The 23,709-nt window shown below is 48.7% G+C and overlaps 1 protein-coding gene across 4 annotated transcripts in view; it reads right to left on the reverse strand.

The window, feature by feature from the left end:
• The window catches only part of LOC137299633 (3',5'-cyclic-AMP phosphodiesterase 4C-like), a 221,160-nt gene that overhangs the window by 122,740 nt on the left and 74,711 nt on the right, over nt 1-23,709 (reverse strand). The window contains exon 1 of one of the 4 annotated variants that reach the window (XM_067968540.1): nt 9,163-9,601. The exons of 2 other annotated variants lie outside the window; for them this stretch is intronic. In XM_067968540.1, coding sequence (XP_067824641.1) covers nt 9,163-9,404 — 242 coding nt within the window. In that variant the 5' untranslated portion in view covers nt 9,405-9,601. Of the gene's footprint in view, nt 1-9,162; nt 9,602-23,709 lie in introns of those variants that run through there. One more of the 4 variants, XM_067968542.1, reaches the window with a different exon arrangement.

Here is a 23,709-nt window from a genome sequence, read left to right on the forward strand (position 1 = left end):
ATGTTGGTGGAAGTAGGCGGTCTGAATCCAGACCCCTCGTCCTGCGGAGCGGAGCAGGGCACAGCTCACCCTCTCCGCGGAGTGTTGGAGGACACACCCTCCCACCAACAAACCCCCCCCCCAGACCTGTCCAATCACCCGAAACGGCTCTTCAGCACCCCGATGCTTCTCTCACCCACCTGCCTGGTGGACGCACGGACCTGACTGGACCTCTCCCCAACCCCCCCTCGCCTCGGTCTGTGGGACGCGAAGAGGCGTCGCCAGCCATTGTAGCTAGGGCTGATTGACCATCCTTCCACTGGGCCCCTCTCTGCTCCAATGAGCTGCACCATCGCACCAACATTGCGCCAATCAGGCAGAAAAACCAGCACCAACTACGAGACACCAGACGGGTATTTGGGGGGGGCACGCTGGCCCCCGGTGGCATCAAATGTGTATCACAGAGCTTCGAAAGTATCATCACTGCAGGCACTTTCTCCCCAGAAGGCGCTGACTCTCACTGGGATTCAGTTTCTCACCGGGAGCAGGCACCTCACTAAAGTGGCCACTCTTCATGCGTGAACCCCGACAGTGAGCGTCAACGGGCTGTTCGACTGTGACATGCATCACAGAGCAGCCCATACCTGTACTCCACACACACACACACACACACACTCACTCACCCTCACACACACACACACACACTCTCCATTAAGGGGTCCAGCTGGAGCCAAACGGGAGGGGAAAATGTCCCTGTGATTTGTTTTCCTGGGAGTTGTTTGCAGGAATGTCCATGGGATTAATCTTTAACTCCGGGAGACTCCAGCACGACCCGGGAGGGTTTGGCAACCCTCGTGACTCCAGTCCCACACCAATGTGGTTGACTCTTAACTGCCCAATAAGACACTCCAGTTGTATCAAAACCGCTACAAAGAATGACCAGAATGCTCGTTCCCCTCCAAGTCACACACCATCCCGACTTGGAAATATATCGGCCGTTCCTTCATCGTCACTGGGTCAAAATCCTGGAACTCCCTTCGTAACAGCACTGTGGGAGAACCTTCACCACACGGACTGCAGCGGTTCAAGAAGGCGGCTCACCACCACCAAAGGCAATTAGGGATGGGCAATAAATGCCGGCCTCGCCAGCGACGCCCACATCCCATGATCGAATAAAAAAATAAATAAACCCGGACAGGCTGTAGTGGCTCACGAAGAAGGCCCAAAATCACCTTCTCAGGGCTACAAGGTGTCAGCCCTGGCTCAGTCGGACACACTCTCACCTCTGAGTCAGAAGGTTGTGGGTTCAAGTCTCACCCCAGAGACTTCAGCACGTAAACCAGGCCAACCGAGACAGATATCACCTGCTGCTGGAAGACCATCAACTCGGTGAAGGGGGCCCTTTGGTCCGCCCAAAACCTGCTGGTCTTCCAGCTGAAGGAGCCCTCCATAACTGAGTGCTGCCGCCTCAGTGTGCGTCCCGGGGAACAGCTCGTGGACCACAGCGTCCTGTGTTACCGAACTGTTGGGGCTGAACCGGGACAGATACCAACGCATCTCTCTCCACACCCTCTGCGCAAAGGGGCAGCCCATCAGGAGGTGGAGGACGGCCTCCTGCCCGCCACAGCCTCGAGGGCAGCTCGCGGTGACGCTGAGATTCCGTGTGTCGAGGAAGGACTGCACTGCAGCGGATGTCTGATACGGTTAAGATGCTGTTGGAACTTCCCTCTGTACGGCTGAAGTTAGACGGGGAGCAGCCGTACCCCAACCCCCAGTCAGTGCCTCCAAGAGAGGTGGCGGGGAAGGAGATCTCGTCTGATTGTTGGATTTCATATGATGCAGCTCAGCGGTTAGTTTATTGACTCAGGATTCTTTTTATATACAACAAAATAGCGGTCATTACATAACCTGTCTGAGATGAGGAGTGCGTGCTGCGGGACGCACACAAGCGAGGTGCGAACTACGCAAAGCGGGGAAGGCAAACCATATAAAGCCACCCCACCTTGTGTTGTACAGAATGTATTAGAAAATATATACTGTGTTTTAAAATTGTACACGCTCCTAATGTATATGCTCTGTATTGTATTGCTTTGAATGCTGTGCTGCATTTTGTGCCCTCTATTTGAAATGTGTGTAAACTGTGACTATCTTTAAATTTTATGAAATAAAGTATATTTTGAAATATAAAATAAAGTCGGCCGCTGCCACCATGGAGATCTGCTGCCACCTGGTGGCACAGTCAGAAACGGCCGTGCCCCATCCTCACAGGTGAGTTCAACGGCAGAGGAGCAGGCGCTCCCCCTGATGGCTGAATGTGTGATTGCAGCACTCAGTGAATCACAAACAGAAAAGAACTTGCATTTATATAGCGCCTTTCACGACCTCAGGACGTCCCAAAGCGCTTTACCTTTTTTGAAGTGTAGTCACTGTTGTAATGCGGGGGAAAGTGGGGGAAAGGGGGGAGAAACAATTTGCCTCCGTTTTGTCAGCCGAGGGGGTGGGAGGAGGAGGGGGGGGCAAATTTAATAAAATCGACCAATTGCTGATTGCAGTCCAGTGATTCCAGTCGGAACATTCATAGGTTATGGGCTGCGATGCTTGCACAGTCAAATATCCTGCTGACACTCAATGGCCGGGTTCCCATATGATGAACGGCCATTTGGATGAGGAATCGGCGGGGGTGGGGGAAGGGAGGCAGAGCAGGAAATTTCCCCAGGCAAGGCTCCAATTTTGCTCTTGAACATGGTTTAATCTAATTTATCTTTTATTTACTTTACGGCAAAACATATTTTATCCCAGCTGCGCTTGTGCCCAGCAAATTTCACTCAATATCGTGCTGGCTGCCAACTTTCCATGTGGGACGTGAGCTTTGTCAGGGCTGATAATCCAGACTCTCTTACACTCCCTGTTAAAGCCGCTCTCCCCTTATCCCAGCCACTGCCCCACAGACCAGGGTCAGCAATCCCTGCCCTCGCCGGGAATTTTTTTCACACTTTAGTTGCTGTAGGTGTGAAGGATATCAGCGTTAGAGAGCTTCAATTTTCTCAAGGGCACCCAGTATCAGCATCAAACACTCCCAGGGCAGGTACAGCACAGGTTAGATACAGAGTAAAGCTCCCTCTACACTGTCCCATCAAACACTCCCAGGGCAGAGCTCAGTGCCAGGGCTGAGGGAGTGCTGCACTGTCGGAGGCGCCGTCTTTCAGATGAGACGGCAAAACAAGGCCCCACTGCCCTCTCAGGTGGATGTAAAATATCCCACAGCACCATATCGAAGAAGAGCGAGGAGTTCTCCCCGGTGTCCTGGACGGATATTTATCCATCAACCAACATCACTTAAAAAAAATCAGATGATCTGCTCATTATCTCATTGCTGTTTGTGGGATCTTGCTGTGCGCAAATTGGCTGTCGCGATTCCCTACATTACAACAGTGACTAAATTTCCAAAAAAAGTACTTCAATGCCTGTAAAATGCGTTGGGACATCCTGAGGTTGTGAAATGTGCTGTTATAAATGCAACTTCTTTCTTTCCTCCTCATAGTCTCACCTCAATGAGTACACAATTGCTCACTGCGAGTTTCAGCAGAAACCAAGAGCGGCAGAAACACAAACAATTCTTGCTCAGGGGTCCCTGACTTGGACGGGGAGCTCAGTGATAGTCTAAACTGTCTAAGAAAAACCATTCAAACAGTGCGAGGATTATTCGCAGCCTTTTCACAGCTGTGTGTATATCTTAATGTAAACACTGAGCTGGAGTACGACATTTAGGAATTAAACAATATCATTTTTTGCGGAGGGTGGGGGGTTTGGGGTGGAGTGGTAAATTGATGGGAGAGACGGCTCCAAAACTATTTTTGTTTTAGTTCTGAAGTTACCGTTGCCAAAAATATCCGTATGCTTTCCCAACTTCCCTCCCGTCCTGTCCCGGAGGCCCTGTCTGGTTGCCGGGGGAGACGGGTTTCACGGATCCTTGGCCCTGCCCGGCGCTCGTTGCCCAGAGTAGGGTATAACTCCCTGAGCCACACTCCCAGTGAGGAGACTCGCTGGAAGACAGGGCAGGTTAGAGATTGGGCCCCAATCTCCGATTGTCCAACCCATGCTCCCATCGAGATCGGCCCTCCGTTGAGAGGGGAGATAGTCCCGAATATATTCTGATCATTGAAAGAAAGAAGGAAATTGCATTTATAGATACAGAGTAAAGCTCCCTCTACACTGTCCCATCAAACACTCCCAGGGCAGGTACAGCACAGGTTAGATACAGAGTAAAGCTCCCTCTACACTGTCCCATCAAACACTCCCAGGGCAGGTACAGCACGGGTTAGATACAGAGTAAAGCTCCCTCTACACTGTCCCATCAAACACACTCAGGGCAGGTACAGCACGGGTTAGATACAGAGTAAAGCTCCCTCTACACTGTCCCATCAAACACTCCCAAGGCAGGTACAGCAGAGAGCAGAGGGAGCTTTACTTTGTATCTATTATAGAAAGGATATTATTAAACTAGAAAGAGTGCAGATAAGATTTACTAGGATGCTACCGGGATTTGATGGTTTGACTTGTAGGGAGAGGTTGGATAGACTGAGACTTTTTTCCCTGGAGAGTAGGAGGTTTAGGGGTGATCTTATAGAAGTCTATAAAATAATGAGGGGCATAGATAAGGTAGATAGTCAAAATCTTTTCCCAAAGGTAGGGGAGTCTATAACGAGGGGGCATAGATTTAAGGTGAGAAGGGAGAGATACAAAAGGGTCCAGAGGGGCAATTTTTTCACTCAAACGGTGGTGAGTGTCTGGAACGAGCTGCCAGAGGCAGTAGTAGAGGCGGGTACAATTTTGTCTTTTAAAAAGCATTTGGACAGTTGCATGGGTAAGATGGGTATAGAGGGATATGGGCCAAGTGCAGGCAATTGGGACTAGCTTAGTGGTATAAACTGGGCGACATGGACATGTTGGGCCGAAGGGCCTGTTTCCATGTTGTAAACTTCTATGATTCTAATGTGAACAAGAGCCTATTTGCGGATTCTGCGTGTGAGAAATGGGAAGCTAGACCCACCCCAGAGCTGAAATTCTTCTTTACCAGCACAAAAATGTTGTTCCAAAAACACAACATAAAAGAATGATTTTGATGGCGAGGCTTTGCTTGGAATAAAAGTTTGGGCAGTCAGTCCCGTTTGACCTGAAGGGAATGTCTATTCCTTGACCTAATTGATCCCTGGGATTCTAAGTCATGTCTCAATCAAGAGCTTGTTTATCCCTAAAATGGAGCTTCAGTGTAACAAACAACACAAGCTGAAAAGTAGAAATAAATCTGTGTTATGCATTTTACTGGGCCAGGAACGGAGGGTGAAACTGGGTCGGGCAGAATTTCTGGGTTGTTTAGAAATGGAAGGGAGTGAACTCCACACAATCACAATGACTCAGTGGGAAAATGCACCGTCCAGTGTTGTACCCAGGCTCCCACCGCCTGTACAGAGTTACATCATCTCAGGGAGAATCCCACATATACTGTAAACAGGAGTGTTACACCCAGTAACACACGGTGTGTTATTGTATAATAAAGAAGGAGGCATGTGACATGCATAGACAGCTGGGATCAAGTGGATCCCTTGAAGAGTATAGAGATTGCCGGAGTAGAGTTAAGAGAGAAATCAGGAGGGCAAAAAGGGGACATGAGATTGCTTTGGCAGATAAGGCAAAGGAGAATCCAAAGAGCTTCTACAAATACATAAAGGGCAAAAGAGTTAACTAGGGAGAGAGTAGGGCCTCTTAAGGATCAACAAGGTCATCTATGTGCGGAGCCACAAGAGATGGGTGAGATCCTAAATGAATATTTCACATCGGTATTTACGGTTGAGAAAGGCATGGATGTTAGGGAACTTGGGGAAATAAATAGTGATGTCTTGAGGAGTGTACATATTACAGAGAGGGAGGTGCTGGAAGTCTTAACGCGCATCAAGGTAGATAAATCTCCGGGACCTGATGAAATGTATCCCAGGACGTTATGGGAGGTTAGGGAGGAAATTGCGGGTCCCCTAGCAGAGATATTTGAATCATCCACCGCTACAGGTGAGGTGCCTGAAGATTGGAGGGTAGCAAATGTTGTGCCTTTGTTTAAGAAGGGCGGCAGGGAAAAGCCTGGGAACTACAGACTGGTGAGCCTGACATCTGTAGTGGGTAAGTTGTTAGAGGGTATTCTGAGAGACAGGATCTACAGGCATTTGGAGAGGCAGGGACTGATTAGGAACAGTCAGCATGGTTTTTTGAGAGGAAAATCATGTCTCACGAATTTGATTGAGTTTTTTGAAGGGGTAACCAAGAAGATAGATGAGGGCTGTGCAGTGGACGTGGTCTACATGGACTTTAGCAAAGCCTTTGACAAGGTACCGCATGGTAGGTTGTTACATAAGGTTAAATCTCACGGGATCCAAGGTGAGGTAGCCAATTGGATACAAAATTGGATTGACGACAGAAGACAGAGGGTGGTTGTAGAGGGTTGTTTTTCAAACTGGAGGCCTGTGTCCAGCGGTGTGCCTCAGGGATCGGTGCTGGGTCCACTGTTATTTGTTATTTATATTAATGATTTGGATGAGAATTTAGGAGGCATGGTTAGTAAGTTTGCAGATGACACCAAGATTGGTGGCATTGTGGACAGTGAAGAAGGTTATCTAGGATTGCGACGGGATCTTGATAAATTGGGCCAGTGGGCCGATGAATGGCAGATGGAGTTTAATTTAGATAAATGTGAGGTGATGCATTTTGGTAGATCGAATCGGGCCAGGACCTACTCCGTTAATGGTAGGGCGTTGGGGAGAGTTATAGAACAAAGAGATCTAGGAGTACAGGTTCATAGCTCCTTGAAAGTGGAGTCACAGGTGGATAGGGTGGTGAAGAAGGCATTCAGCATGCTTGGTTTCATTGGTCAGAACATTGAATACAGGAGTTGGGATGTCTTGTTGAAGTTGTACAAGACATTAGTAAGGCCACACTTGGAATACTGTGTACAGTTCTGGTCACTCTATTATAGAAAGGATATTATTAAACTAGAAAGAGTGCAGAAAAGATTTACTAGGATGCTACCGGGACTTGATGGTTTGACTTATAGGGAGAGGTTGGATAGACTGAGACTTTTTTCCCTGGAGAGTAGGAGGTTTAGGGGTGATCTTATAGAAGTCTATAAAATAATGAGGGGCATAGATAAGGTAGATAGTCAAAATCTTTTCCTAAAGGTAGGGGAGTCTATAACGAGGGGGCATAGATTTAAGGTGAGAAGGGAGAGATACAAAAGGGTCCAGAGGAGCAATTTTTTCACTCAAAGGGTGGTGAGTGTCTGGAACGAGCTGCCAGAGGCAGTAGTAGAGGCGGGTACAATTTTGTCTTTTGAAAAGCATTTGGACAGTTACATGGGTAAGATGGGTATAGAGGGATATGGGCCAAGTGCAGGCGATTGGGACTAGCTTAGTGGCATAAACTGGGCGACATGGACATGTTGGGCCGAAGGGCCTGTTTCCATGTTGTAAACTTCTATGATTCTATCTAATATATATACAGGAGTGTTATACCCAGTAAGACACGGTGTGTTATTATATAATATATATAGAGGAGTGTTATATCCAGTAACACATGGTGTGTTATTATATAATATATATACAGGAGTGTTATACCCAGTAACACACGGTGTGTTATTATATAATATATATACAGGAGTGTTATACCCAGTAACACACGGTGTGTTATTATATAATATATATACAGGAGTGTTATACCCAGTAACACACGGTGTGTTATTATATAATATATATACAGGAGTGTTATACCCAGTAACACACGGTGTGTTATACCCAGTAACACACGGTGTGTTATTATATAACATATATACAGGAGTGTTATACCCAGTAACACATGGTGTGTTATTATATAATATATATACAGGAGTGTTATACCCAGTAACACATGGTGTGTTATTATATAATATATACAGGAGTGTTATACCCAGTAACACACGGTGTGTTATTATATAATATATACAGGAGCATTATACCCAGTAACACATGGTGTGTTATTATATAATATATATACAGGAGTGTTATACCCAGTAACACATGGTGTGTTATTATATAATATATACAGGAGTGTTATACCCAGTAACATATGGTATGTTATTGTAGTATGACATAGTTGCGATGCCAATCTTCTTACGGTTATTACATTGGCTGGGTATAACGCCAATTTAAAAATAAAATGCTCACACTCACCTCCCCTCCCACCTGTAACTTGCCAGCCCCCTCATCAATTTACCCCCTCATCAATTTACCCCTCACCAATTTGCCCCTCACCAATTTACCCCCTCACCAATTTGCCCCTCACCAATTTGCCCCTCACCAATTTACCCCCTCACCAATTTACCCCTCATCAATTTACCCCTCACCAATTTACCCCCTCATCAATTTACCCCCTCACCAATTTACCCCTCATCAATTTACCCCCTCATCAATTTACCCCCTCACCAATTTACCCCCTCACCAATTTACCCCCTCACCAATTTACCCCCTCACCAATTTGCCCCTCATCAATTTGCCCCCTCACCAATTTGCCCCTCATCAATTTACCCCCTCACCAATTTGCCCCTCACCAATTTACCCCCTCACCAATTTGCCCCTCACCAATTTACCCCCTCACCAATTTGCCCCCCACCAATTTACCCCCTCACCAATTTGCCCCCCACCAATTTGTCCCTCACCAATTTACCCCCTCACCAATTTACCCCCTCACCAATTTGCCCCCCACCAATTTGCCCCCCACCAATTTGCCCCTCACCAATTTACCCCCTCACCAATTTACCCCTCACCAATTTACCCCCTCACCAATTTACCCCTCATCAATTTACCCCCTCACCAATTTCCCCCTCACCAATTTACCCCCTCACCAATTTACCCCTCACCAATTTACCCCCTCACCAATTTCCCCCTCACCAATTTACCCCCTCACCAATTTACCCCTCACCAATTTACCCCCTCACCAATTTACCCCTCACCAATTTGCCCCCTCACCAATTTACCCCTCACCAATTTACCCCCTCACCAATTTACCCCTCACCAATTTGCCCCCTCACCAATTTACCCCTCACCAATTTACCCCCTCACCAATTTACCCCCTCACCAATTTACCCCTCACCAATTTGCCCCTTACCAAGTTTGCGCCACGGTGAAGCGGCGCTGCATCCGGATGCTTCTGTTCATCATGAGCTTGCGGAAAAGCAATGGGGAATTCCGCGGCGAGTTCCGAGGAGATGCTTTGGGGGAGGCGGTGGGAGATTTGCCGGCTGCCCAGGTTCCTGCGGAAAGGCTCAGCCCGGCCTGAGATCGGTCTTCGGCTGAGCCATCTTCGCTCGGCGGAGACACCGGCCAAGTTTCCTCCTTCGCCACAGCCATGGGAATTCTCGAAGGAAAATCAACTCTTCTTTTTCGGAGTCAAATTGAAATCCGCTCCAGCTCCTACTCCTTCAGACTTGGAAAGGGATCCAAAGATGAAGAACTCATTTCATTAAGAGTTCCTCAAAAAGAAACAATTGAATTTTGTGGAGAGAAATTATTAAATATGAAAAAGTCCATTTCCTTCCTCACAACAACTTTTTTTTCCCTTCCAGCAGTTTAAAAAAAACAAGTTTCATTTGGCACAGAAACGCTGCTCATCTGACTGTTAATCACTTTGAACTTTTAAAAAATATCTATGAAATATCTGGAGGGGGAATTCTGGAATGATGAATTGGAGAAATCTCTGGGAGGGGGAAAAGAGATCAGATTTATGTCCTGGTCCACAGAAAGAAACTCTTCCCAAGTCTCCCGGGAGCGACCAACTTTTTTTTTCAAAAGCAACAGCGCAAGTTTACAAACAAAACTTTGAAACTTCCTTGCAGGCGAGCAGAACAAAGTTCACTGGACCCCCCTCCCCCTGCCGCCCCAATAAAGTTCTAACCACTTCTCCAATGAAGGCAAACTGTTCCCATCGTGTATTTTCTCCACTGAAAAGTCGCCGCAAAAAAAAAAAATGTTTGCAGAAAAAGAAATTGAAAAGTTCAACGAAATGCGGAATTGTTCCGGTCGCAGATAATTCGGTCAAAGTGTTAAGAGAGAGAGAGAGAGAGGGAGGGGGGTCTCTTTGTCTTCTCTTTAATCGCCCGGCTCCTCGAAATCCCAGAACTTTGCCCTGTGACAGCATCAGAGAGATTTCACTCCTCAGTCACTATCTCCGACCTCTTTCACATGTTTACAGCCTTTTTATTCCTCAAATCGCCCACTTGACCAAAACGCCATCAAATTGGATTTTCTTATCGGGAATTTCGGCTCCCAAGACAAAAAATATATTTTTAAGTGCGCCCTAAAATATTTCCAATTGGACACCAGGCTAACTTTTTTTAAAAATCACAAAACTACAATTCGATAGGAGAGTTTGAAGGGGCTGGTGACCATGGAAAGGGAAGGGGGGGTGTGGAGCATAAACGCCAGCATAGACCAGATGGGCCGAATGGCCTGTTTCCACGCTGTAATCTCAAAGTAAAAACAGGAGAGTCCCCCCCTCCCCTCCTCCTCCTCCACTCCCCCAGTGGCACAGTGGGTAACTGCATTGCCCGGTGTGTGGTAATGAGGAATGTGGCTGCCCAGCGAGATTTCAGGGTTTGATCCACGGTCTGTGCTGAATTATAAGCCGGAGTTGCGATAGGGGGGGGAGGGCTAGGATTGGTCTCCACAGATCCTGGGCTGGGGTTCCCGCTCTGTTACCCACTGACCCCTGGTCGGTGAGGTGCCTGTGTGGACTTTGAGAGAGGATGTGGCGTAGCTTTTGAAGCAGAGGTTGTGAGAGCGTTGGTGCATCATCACCCGCCAATGCCACTCTTTGATCGCCACTAGGAGGCACTCTTGAGCTATGGCGAGGACCCACATCCAACAACAACAACTTGCATTTATATAGCGCCTTTAACGTAGTGAAAACGTCCCAAGGCGCATCACAGGAAGCAATTATCAGACAAAACGGACACCGAGTCACAAAAGGAGATATCAGGACAGGTGACCAAAAGCTTGGTCAAAGAGGGAGGTTTTAAAGAGAGATTTAAAGGAGGAGAGAGAGGCGGAGAGGTTTAGGGAGGGAATTCCAGAGCTTGGGGCCGAGGCAGCTGAAGGCACGGCCGCCAATGGTGGAGCGATGGAAATCGGGGATGCGCAAGAGGTCAGAATTGGAGGAGCGCAGAGATCTCGGAGGGTTGTAGGGCTGGAGGAGGTTACAGAGATAGGGAGGGACGAGGCCATGGAGGAGGGGAGTTACAGCGATAGGGAGGGGGTGAGGCATGTCCACGAGGGGCAGTTCATGTATGGGTCAAACAAGCAATTCAATTCTGGGCCAGTCTGCAGACAAGCAATTCGCTATCTTCACCTTGTAAATCCTCACAATCCAATTTATTGGGTCCAGCTGTAATCTTAACAACTGGGCCAGTTTTGGTAATCGGTTAGGACGGACTCGTGCCGTTTAAAACGGTCGTTTCCCATTGTGGTACTTTGGTTTGGTAAAAGGACTGTAAACTTCCTGTCACGTGAAACCAGACTGAAAATGTTTTGAACCCACTCACCCCCTTCGAAGAGGCAATCCAACTGGAGAAAGCGCAGAAAGGATTTACAAGGACGTTGTCAGAATCAATAGGACCCAACTATCAGCCTGGGGCTCGTTTCTCGGTTAAAGGGAAGTCTAAGAGGAGACCTGATGGAGGTCTTTAAAATTATGAAGGGGGTTCGATAGGGCGGATGTGGAGAAACTGTTTCCACTTGTGGGGGAGGCCAGAACAAGGGGGCATGAAGATAAGATCATCACTGACCGATCAAATGAAGAATTTAGGAGGAATTTCTTTACACAGAGAGTGGTGAGAATGTGGAACTCACTGTCACATGGAGTGGATGAAGTAGATAAAATTGATGCATTTAAGGGGAGGCTTGATCCATACATGAGGGAGAAGGGAATAGAGGATACAGGGGGCAGGGTGGGAGGAGGTAATTAGAGAGGGAGGAGGGTCGTGTGGAGTATAAACACCGGCAAGGACCAGTTGGGCCGAATGGCCTGTTCCTGTGCTGTAGGTTCCATGTAATTAGCTTCTTTATTCTCAAGGTGAACTCTCCACCTACGCCCTGTTCCCGGCGAGACCCCTCGCCCCGTTAAATTGCAGGAGGCCCTCTTGTCAAGTCCATTGACCCCCCCCCCCCCCCAGTCTGGTTTACGTTGGGGCTCTCGGCATCCTGGGCTGCTGGGGGTTTGGCAAGAATCCAACTGGTGTCACATTTCACTGGGGCTCAGCCCTGTTTGAACGGCCTCAGGCACGTCCATTCACTGAAGAGCTAGCTCAGCACGGCCAGTTTATCACACCTTAATACTCGCACTCTGAACATCCTCTTCCACCGGAACGAGAACTTGTCGGGCGGCCTCTTCAACTCTTGCTTGTGTTAAGTGTGTCAGTCCTGGCGGGACTGAGAGTCTAGGAGACGCCAACTTTCAAACTGTGTACAAGTCTGTCTCTGTCGACTGATCCAGTCGCCTCTCCACAGATACCTGTCTCCACATTTGAAGTCAGCCTTGGCTCAGTGGGTCTCCGAGCAAGTAGGTTGTGGGTTTAAGCCCCACTCCAGAGACTTGAGCAGAAAATCCAGGCCAACGCTCCCGGTGCCAGTACTGAGGGAGTGCTGCACTGTCAGAGGTGCCGTCTTTCGGATGAGACGTTAAACCAAAGCCCCGTCTGCCCTTTCAGGTGGACATGAAAGATCCCATGACACTATTCGAAGAAGAGCAGGGGAGTTCTCCCCAGTGTCCTGGGCTAATATTTATCCCTCAACCAACACCACTAAAACTATTTATCTCATTGCTGATTGTGGGATCTTGCTGTGCACAAATTAGTTGCTGTGTTTCCAACATTACGACAGTGACTACACTTCAAAAGTATTTCATTGGCTGTAAAGCACCCTGGGTCATCCTGAGGTCACCCTATATAAATACACGTTCTTTCTCCTTTTCCCATTTAGCAATTTCCGTGTTCTCAAACAGCAAAGTGATTTGGCTGGAGTAAACTCTCTTTAACCTCACCCCCATAGAAATTCGCGACCAGGAAGTGCTGATAGGCAAAGGTACAGCGGTTATATTACTGGACTAGTAATCCAGAGAACGTGAGTTCAAATCCCACCTGGGCAGTTTGGGAATTTGAATACAGTTTTTAAAAAAATCTGGAAATAAAAAGCTGGTCTCAGTAAAAGTGACCGTGGAGCTGTCGGATTGTCGTAAAAACCCAACTGGTTCACTGATGTCCCTTTAGGGAAGGAAACCTGCCGTCCTTACCCTGGTCTGGGTCTATATGTGACTCCAGTCCCCACACCAACATGGTTGACTCTTAACTGCCCTCTGAAGTGGCCCAGCAACACACTCAGTTGTACAAGGGAAATGTGGGATGGACAATAAATGCCGGCCATGCCAGCGATGCCCACATCTCAAGAATAAATAAAAGGACAAAAAGATATGGAGGCAGGGATATCCCAGAATTCAAAGCGCTAGTGAAAGCCCTCTATTAAAAGTTATGGGATCTGATGGGATAGTTCCCAGCTCCCCAGGGCTGTCTTGCCGTTCAGTGACACAAGGCAAAAGGGGAAACATTCTCACCCCCAGGTAGGCTGAAGATAAGAGGAGAGAAAGGAACAAATACACTTGGTCGTCCATCATAGGCCGTAGTTTGTTCTCAGGATGTGGCTTCCTTATTACTGAAGGTTGGACAACTGAGTGCCTTGCTTCAAAGGGTAATTAAGAGTACAAATCTAAGGAATCTTGCAACACCGGGTTATGGTCCAACAGTTTTATTTGAAAATCACAAGCTTTCGGAGGCTTTCTCCTTCGTCAGGTGAGTGTCACACTCACCTGACGAAGGAGAAAGCCTCCGAAAGCTTGTGATTTTCAAATAAAACTGTGGGACTATAACTCGGTGTTGTAAGATTCCTTAGATTTGTCCACCCCAGTCCATCACTGGCATCTCCACATCATAGTTAAGAGTAAGCCACGTTGGTGAGGGGACTGGAGACACGTATAGGCCCAGACCGGGTAAGGACGGCAGGTGACATTGGTGAACCAGTTGGGATTTTATGGCGTCACAAATTCCCAGATTTATTAAATTGAGTTTCACAATGGCGAACTCATGACCTCCCGGGTCTCTATGACCCCTACAGTACCGTCCCTGTTCTCGCAATGTGGTTTTAACGAGGTTTATGTTTTTTGCTGTGAGGTGACCCCCCCCCAGGTGCACAGGTCACACCTGCTCAATACTGAGCGCAATTTTAAAAACGCAGACGGCCTGTGATATCATCTATAGGGGGAGGGGTGGGGCTGCTACAGAGTGGGAGGGGGATACTGAGTCTAACGATGTACAGGAGCTGAATTAACAGCGACAAGCCTGCAGACATTATCATTGAATCATCGAATCTTAGAGCACCAAAGGAAGCCATTCGGCCCATCCTGCCTGTGCCGGCTCTTTGAAAGATCTATCCAATTAGTGCCACTCCCCCCCGCTCTTTCCCCACAGCCCTGCAAAGTTTTCCCCCTTCAAGTATTTATCCAATTCCCTTTTGAAAGTTATTATTGAATCTGCTTCCACCGCCCTCTCAGGCAGCGCATTCCAGATCAGAACAACTCGCTGTGTAAAATTGTTCCTCCTGGACTCCCCTCTGGTTCTTTTGCCAATTATCTTAAAACCTGATTTCTGCAATTGATGGGTCTCCATTAATTCAGCTCCCTCAGTGATGTCATCAGAGACATAGAAGAAAATAAAATGACTATAGAAATTCCTCATTGTTCTTGTCAACACTCGATCTTTTTATATGTTTCTAGAAGTTTCCTAATGTACACGTCCTCTTCCCACTCCTCCTTAATGCGTGTATAATGGTCTTGTCAGAACGAGAGGTGATGCAGCCAGCACAACAAACCTTCTGACTCTGAACAGTCACCACAGCATCAAGCGATCTTACAGACAGATTGCATGCCGGGCAGACTTACCCCATGGTTATCCCAACAACACTCAGTTTAAAGCAAACTCCTGAAAGTTCCACGTTAAATTTTTCTCTCACACATTCTCTACTCTCGTGGCCTTTCAGACTGTGATTGGTGTTTGTGTGATACTTGAATGAGGCTTTTGTTTCATGCTGTGACTGTGTGTTAATCAGCAATCAGATTGAGGCAGAGACAGAGAGAGAGAGAGAGACAGACAGACAGATAGGCAGACAGAGAGCAGAGATAGAGAGAGACAGACAGAGAGCTGAGACACAGAGAGAGAGAGAGAGATAGACAGAGAGCAGAGAGAGAGAGACAGATAGACAGACAGAGAGCAGGGAGAGAGAGAGAGATAGACATAGAGCAGAGAAAGAGAGAGAGCAAGAGATAGACAGAGAGCAGAGAAAGAGAGATAGAGACAGACAGAGAGCAGAGACAGAGAGAGAGAGATAGACAGAGAGCAGAGACAGAGAGAGAGACAGATAGACAGACAGAGAGCAGAGACAGAGAGCAAAGACAGATAGACAGACAGAGAGCAGGGACAGATAGACAGACAGAGAGAGAGATAGAGAGATAGAGATATACAGAGAGAGACACACATAGAGAGAGAGAAAAGGAGAGAGACAGGGACAGACAGATATACAGAGAGTGACACACAGAGCAGAGAGAGAGAGACAGGGAGAGGGAGAGAGAGAGACAGAGATAAAAGGAGAGAGAGAGGAGAGACAGACAGAAAGAAATAGGGGAAAGAGACACGGAGAGAGTTAGAAAGAGGAAGAAAGGCAGAGAGACAGTCAGATAGAGAGAGACTGAGGCCAACATACAGAGAGTGAGAGAGAGACAGACACAGGGCAGAGAGAAAAAAGAGAGTGAGACAGAGGAGAGACAGAAAGAGGAGAGAGACGGACAGAAAGAAAGCGAGGAGAAAGAGACAGAGAGAGAAAGACAGAGGGAAAGAAAGACAGCGGCTGAGACAGAAAAAAGAGAAAGAGAACAAATGAAACAAGAGACAGATAGAAAATCAGAGAGAGTGAGGCAGAGACAGACAGAGAGAGAAAGAAAGGGAGACACACACACACACACACACAAAGACAGAAAGTGAGAGAGACGGACTGAGACAGAGAAAGGCAAAGCCAGAGAGAGAGAGAGACAAACAGAGTCAGAGAGAGGGAGAAAGAAACAAAGAAAGAGAGAATGAAACAGCAAGAAAGAGAGAAAGACACAGTGAGCAAGAAAGCAAGTAAAATTGAGAGAGAGAGAGAGAGAGAGAGAGGAAACTATGCACAGCGAAAGAGTCAGAGAGATGGACGAGAGAGAGGAAAGAGAGAAATAATGTCACAGGGTCAGAAAGGAGGCCCAGAGAGCAACAGCAATAAAACAAAGAGAGACAACAGTAAGCAAAGACGGAGGGCAGTCAGTTTCAAAATCCTGTCTTGGATCAGATCCAAACTCACGGTTTAGTGGTCATAGTGAGGGCGGGGGGTGAAAGGAGAGTCTCCCCCCCCCCCACTTCCAAGCAGCTTAAGGGAAGAAGTTTGATCAGCAGCGTGTGTGGAAATGTCCACAGATGTTCTACTTTGCCAAACGAAGGCCACCCACAGGGTCCATTCACGGGCATGTCCAGCAGGGTCACGAGATGGTGAGCAGGAGCAGGAACCATGGCTGATTTCACTCAGCCCCAGCCCAAGGGTGCTGAGGCTAAATGCAATAACCCGTCTCCGCCCCTGGGATCTTCCTGGACGGCTCATTACCAGGCTGGATGGGGCAGTTATCAAACAAAGCCATTGGGGGCACCTTGGAGCTGCATTTCAACAGAAGCCTCTCCTGATGGCCTTTGTACAGAGCAGCCGATGATTCCCCGCTCCATAAAACACACCCACAGGTGGACAATTTCATTATCAGGATAGCTGCTGAGAGGAGTGGCCTGCCTTTAATTACTTGTAAGGACGGATGTGCGGCCTCCCAATGAACCTGAATCATTCTTTAGTCCTTCCTGCCACTGCCTATGAATGCTCCATGTGCGTTCCCAACATTCTCGATTTGGAGGATGAGGTGTAGGTGAGTCCCTCTCTCCAGCAGTTAGTCCTGCCCGATCACACGATTTACCAAAGAAAGAGTTTTCATCCTTTGTTTGAGCAAGTTCAGGGAGCTGACCTGGGAGTGTTTGATGGGACAGTGTAGAGGGAGCTTTACTCTGTATCTAACCCTGTACCTGCCCTGGGAGTGTTTGATGGGACAGTGTAGAGGGAGCTTTACTCTGTATCTAACTCGTGCTGTACCTGCCGTGGGAGTGTTTGATGGGACAGTGTAGAGGGAGCTTTACTCTGTATCTAACCCTGTACCTGCCCTGGGAGTGTTTGATGGGACAGTGTAGAGGGAGCTTTACTCTGTATCTAACTCGTGCTGTACCTGCCGTGGGAGTGTTTGATGGGACAGTGTAGAGGGAGCTTTACTCTGTATCTAACCCTGTACCTGCCCTGGGAGTGTTTGATGGGACAGTGTAGAGGGAGCTTTACTCTGTACCTAACCCGTGCTGTACCTGCACCAGGAACCTTTTATGGTTCAGACAAGGGGTGGGGGAGGGAGTAAAGTATCCATTGAGTTGTCAAAACGTTTAACATTTAAAAAAAAATCATCCCGGGGATGTGGGTGTCGCTGGCGAGGCCGGCATTTATTGCCCATCCCTAGTTGCCCTGAGAAGGTGGTGGTGAGACAGCTTCTTCAACCACTGGATTGTTTTGATGCAACTGACTGGTTTGCTGGGTCACTTCAGAAGGCAGATAAGAGTCAACCCCATTGGTTTGGGACTGGAGTCACATATAGGCCGAGACCTAAAGGGACATCAGTGAACCAGATGGGTTTTTAACGACAATCTTCACGGTCACTTTTACTGAGACCAGCTTTTAATTTACAGATTTTTTTTTTAAAACTGAATTCAAATTCTCAAACTGCCCTGGTGGGATTTGAACTCATGTTCTCCAGATTATTAGCCCAGGCCTCTGTTGCCATGGTGACGGCTGTCTCTACTCCTATAGACTAATTACCACACCAATATCTCCGTGCTAAACTTTCCTCAGCTCAACAAGGCCCAGATCCAGATCGATGTTACGCTAAACCTTTACAAATCACTGGTTGGGCCCCAGCTGGAGTATTGTGTCCAATTCTGGGCAACCCTCTTTAGGAAGGATGTCAAGGCCTAGGAGAGGGCGCAGAGGAGATTTACGAGAATGGGACCAGGGATGAGGGACTTCGGTTATGTTGAGAGTCTGCAGAAGCTGGGATTGTCATAGAATCACAGTATAATACAACGCAGGAGGCCATTTGGCCCATCGTGCCCGTGCTAGCTCTTTGAAAGAGCCACCCAATTAGTCCCGATCCCCACCTCCTGCAAATTTTTCCCCTTTGAGCAGAGAAGGTTAAAGGGAGGTTTAATCAAGGCGTTCAACATTATGAGGGGTGTTGAGAGTAAATAGGGAGAAACTGTTTCCACTGGCGGAGGATCGGTAACCAGAGGACACAGATTTAAAATAATTAAAATGCCAGGGGGGAGATGAGGAGAAATTTTTTTACGCAGCGAGTTGTTACGATCTGGAATGCGCTGCCTGAAAGGGCGGTGGAAGCAGATTCAATAATAACTTTCAAAAAGGAATTGGATAAATACTTAAAAATGAAAAATTTGCAAGGCTATGGGAAAGAGCAGGGAAGTGGGACTAATTCGGTAGCTCTTTCAGAGAGCCAGCACAGGCACGATGGGCCGAATGTCCTCTCTCGGTGCTAAATGATTCCATAATTCGATGATGTGTGCACTTTCTGGAAGTGTGTCATTTGAATCATCCAAAATAAACGTCAGGGAGCCTGTCAAAGAATCGGAGATTGGATAATAATCAGATCGAGACGCCATAAAAACATTCCAGAGATAACTAACCAACAGACGAGACCATAAACTGTGAAGCACTATACATTTAATCATTTTCAGATATTGCCTTCATCCAGTTTATTATATTGGCCACTATCACCCCCCTCCCCCCGACCCCGAGAACACGAGGAGCCCCAGTAAAATTGAAGTCAATGGGAATCAGGGGGAAAACTCTCCAGTGGTTGGAGTCGTACCTAGCACAAAGGAAGATGGTAGTGGTTGTTGGAGGCCAATCATCTCAGCCCCAGGACATTGCTGCAGGAATTCTTCAGGGCAGTGTCCTAGGCCCAACCATCTTCAGCTGCTTCATCAATGACCTTCCCTCCATCATAAGGTCAGAAATGGGGATGTTCGCTGACGATTGCACTGTGTTCAGTTCCATTCGCAACCCCTCAGATGATGAAGCAGTTCGAGCCTGCATGCAGCAAGACCTGGACAACATCCAGGCTTGGGATCATAAGTGGCAAGTAACATTCGCCCCAGACAAGTGCCAGGCAATGACCATCTCCAACAAGAGAGAGTCTAACCACCTCCCCTTGACATTCAACGGCATTACCATCGCCGAATCCCCCACCATCAACATCATGGGGGTCACCATTGACCAGAAACTTAACTGGACCAGCCATATAAATACTGTGGCTACGAGAGCAGGTCAGAGGCTGGGTATTCTGCGGCGAATGACTCACCTCCTGACTCCCCAAAGCCTTTCCACCATCTACAAGGCACAAGTCAGGAGTGTGATGGAATACTCTCCACTTGCCTGGATGAGTGCAGCTCCAACAACACTCAAGAAGCTCGACACCATCCAGGACAAAGCAGCCCGCTTGATTGGCACCCCTTCCACCACCCTAAACATTCACTCCCTTCACCACTGGCGCACAGTGGCTGCAGTGTGTACCATCCACAGGATGCACTGCAGCAACTCGCCAAGGCTTCTTCGACAGCACCTCCCAAACCCGCGACCTCTACCACCTAGAAGGACAAGAGCAGTAGGTACATGGGAACAACACCACCTGCACGTTCCCCTCCAAGTCACACACCATCCCGACTTGGAAATATATCGCCGTTCCTTCATCGTCGCTGGGTCAAAATCCTGGAACTCCCTCCCTAACAGCACTGTGGGAGAACCTTCACCACACGGACTGCAGCGGTTCAAGAAGGCGGCTCACCACCACCTTCTCAAGGGCATTTAGGGATGGGCAATAAATGCTGGTCTCGCCAGCGATGCACACATCCCATGAACGAAAAAAAAAACAGAGGAGTTCATTCACGAGCTGTGAGGTGTCTGTTCTCAGGTTCATTTCCAATTCTTGTGTGTGTTTGTGCAATTCCTCTACACTGTCCCATCAAACACTCCCAGGGCAGGTACAGCACAGGTTAGATACAGAGTAAAGCTCCCTCTACACTGTCCCATCAAACACTCCCAGGGCAGGTACAGCACGGGTTAGATACAGAGTAAAGCTCCTTCTACTCTGTCCCATCAAACACTCCCAGTGCAGGTACAGCACGGGTTAGATACAGAGTAAAGCTCCCTCTACACTGTCCCATCAAACACTTCCAGGGCAGGTACAGCACGGGTTAGATACAGAGTAAAGCTCTGGGGCAGTGTAGATGGACTTATTTTTCCCCAGTAGCTTCTGACAGTTAGATCAGCACATCAGTGAAATCTGCATTGTCGTGCAGCCTATTACAGAGCGGCCCATTTCGTTTATTGAACGCAAACGTCAGAAGTTCTTTGGAGATTAAAAGGGAGAGGAAAGCAGACGTGCTGGAAAAGGTTATTCGGGGGAGTGGGAGAATCGCTATACATGAACACACCACAAGAGGGCTCCCAGCAACAGACACGGAGCCCACATCATTGGGCCAAACGATGCCTTCCCTGCTCAGACTCATCAGTGACTAAATCTACTGCCACGGGCAGTGCTCCTGGCAATGTTCTTTTCTTGTTCCTCCCATGCTTGCAAATACCCCATCCAAATACATGGCGTCAGCCATGGCTCAGTGGGCAGCACTCTTGTCTCTGAGTTCGAAGATTGTGGGTTCAAGTCCTGCTCCAGAGACTTGAGCACAAAATCCAGGCTGACACTCACAGTGCAGTACTGAGGGAGTGCAGCACTGTCGGAGGGTCAGTACTGAGGGAGTGCAGCACTGTCGGAGGGTCAGTACTGAGGGAGTGCTGCACTGCCAGAGGGTCAGTACTGAGGGAGCGCTGCACTGTCGGAGGGTCAGTACTGAGGGAGTGCTGCACCGTCGGAGGGTCAGTACTGAGGGAGCGCTGCACTGTCGGAGGGTCAGTACTGAGGGAGTGCAGCACTGTCGGAGGGTCAGTACTGAGGGAGTGCAGCACTGTCGGAGGGTCAGTACTGAGGGAGTGCAGCACTGTCGGAGGGTCAGTACTGAGGGAGTGCAGCACTGTCGGAGGGTCAGTACTGAGGGAGTGCAGCACTGTCGGAGGGTCAGTACTGAGGGAGTGCAGCACTGTCGGAGGGTCAGTACTGAGGGAGTGCTGCACTGTCGGAGGGTCAGTACTGAGGGAGTGCTGCACCGTCGGAGGGTCAGTACTGAGGGAGTGCTGCACTGCCGGAGGGTCAGTACTGAGGGAGTGCAGCACTGTCGGAGGGTCAGTACTGAGGGAGCGCTGCACTGTCGGAGGGTCAGTACTGACGGAGTGCTGCACTGTCGGAGGGTCAGTACTGAGGGAGTGCTGCACCGTCGGAGGGTCAGTACTGAGGGAGTTCTGCACTGTTGGAGGGTCTGTACTGAGGGAGTGCTGCACTGTCGGAGGGTCAGTACTGAGGGAGTGCTGCACTGTCGGAGGGTCAGTACTGAGGGAGTGCTGCACCGTCAGAGGGTCAGTACTGAGGGAGTGCTGCACTGTCGGAGGGTCTGTACTGAGGGAGTGCTGCACTGTCGGAGGGTCAGTACTGAGGGAGTGCTGCACTGTCGGAGGGTCTGTACTGAGGGAGTGCTGCACTGTCGGAGGGTCAGTACTGAGGTAGTGCAGCACTGTCGGAGGTGCTGATGAGACGTTAAACCAAGGCCCCTCTGTCCTCTCGGGTGGACGTAGACAATCCCACGGCCACTATTTTGAAGGACAGCAGGGGAATTCTCCCCAGTGTCCTGGGCCAATATTTATCCCTCAACCAATATCGCCAAAAGGTCATTTATTTCATTGCTGTTTGTGGGATCTACCTGTGCGCAAATTGGCTGCTGCATTTCCTACATTACAACAGTGACAACACTTCAAAAAGTACTTCATTAGCTGTGAAGCGCTTTGGGACGTCCTGAGGTGGTGAAAGGCACTATATAAATGCAAGTCTTTCTTTTCTTTAACTCTTCCTATACTAAGGCCACATCACCATCAACCCCGGCTTTCACCGGTTTCCTGTCACGCCCCCCCCCACGGCTTCATACCCATCAGATCCAGCCGACCCTTACCTTGTGTCCTAGCCTGGGGTTACCCTCCCTCCACCTTCAGGCTCAAGTATCTTGGTCCTTCTCTTTGGAAACCCCACCCTCTGCCCACTGTTTCATTGCACCCCCCTCTCCCCCGGCTTCAAGGATCTGTTTCGTCATTGTTTCCCCCCCTCACAGGCAGATCGTACCGAGAGTGGAGAATACTCGCCCACTGGGTGGGAAGGGGAGGCGGGATTAGTATCAGGGGGCTAGATTCCCCACTTTAACTCCTGTGCATCGTCAACGACCCTTGCTTGCACATACTGGGGGCAACTGAACCGAGATTAATATCTAGCATGAAGGAGGAACGTGATGGAGAGTGGGAATTAAATGGAAAATTGAGGAAAGAGGAACGAAAAAATAAATTTAAAGATTATTTATTGGGCGCGACTCCAGTAGAAGTACAGACACACAAAGAGGGACACACGCAGACACAGACACAGACAGACACAGGCAGACACACACACACACACACACACACACACACATACAGACAGACATAAAACTGTGAAAAAAATAGGACACAGAGTACTCGGGAGTTGATTTCCAGTTGGGCAGTGTAATGTTTTCTATCAGCTGTGAAATTGCCTGCTCGAGGTGAAAATGAGCCTGATATAAAGCCATCAGTGTTTGCCTCGCTGCACCTGTGTGGGCAGCATCACAGCGTCGAGTGTCAGCACAGTCCCCAGCACCAGTGCAATCACTATCTCTATTTATTTTCTTCCAATTCCTCCCCACCTCTCCTGAAGGTGCTGACTCTCACTGGGGTACAGGTCCCCTCCTCTCCTGAAGGTGCTGACTCTCACTGGGGTACAGGTCCCCACCTCTCCTGAAGGTGCTGACTCTCACTGGGGTTCAGGTCCCCACCTCTCCTGAAGGTGCTGACTCTCACTGGGGTACAGGTCCCCTCCTCTCCTGAAGGTGCTGACTCTCACTGGGGTACAGGTCCCCATCTCTCCTGAAGGTGCTGACTCTCACTGGGGTACGGGTCCCCTCCTCTCCTGAAGGTGCTGACTCTCACTGGGGTACAGGTCCCCATCTCTCCTGAAGGTGCTGACTCTCACTGGGGTACGGGTCCCCTCCTCTCCTGAAGGTGCTGACTCTCACTGGGGTACGGGTCCCCTCCTCTCCTGAAGGTGCTGACTCTCACTGGGGTACAGGTCCCCTCCTCTCCTGAAGGTGCTGACTCTCACTGGGGTACGGGTCCCCTCCTCTCCTGAAGGTGCTGACTCTCACTGGGGCATCGGTTCCACTGGTGCCAGCCGCTCTGCTACCTCTCCCAAGTGGCTCATTCTTAATCCACAAAC

The sequence above is a fragment of the Heptranchias perlo genome, chromosome 29 (genome assembly GCF_035084215.1).
Source record: "Heptranchias perlo isolate sHepPer1 chromosome 29, sHepPer1.hap1, whole genome shotgun sequence".
NCBI classification, from domain to species: domain Eukaryota; kingdom Metazoa; phylum Chordata; class Chondrichthyes; order Hexanchiformes; family Hexanchidae; genus Heptranchias; species Heptranchias perlo.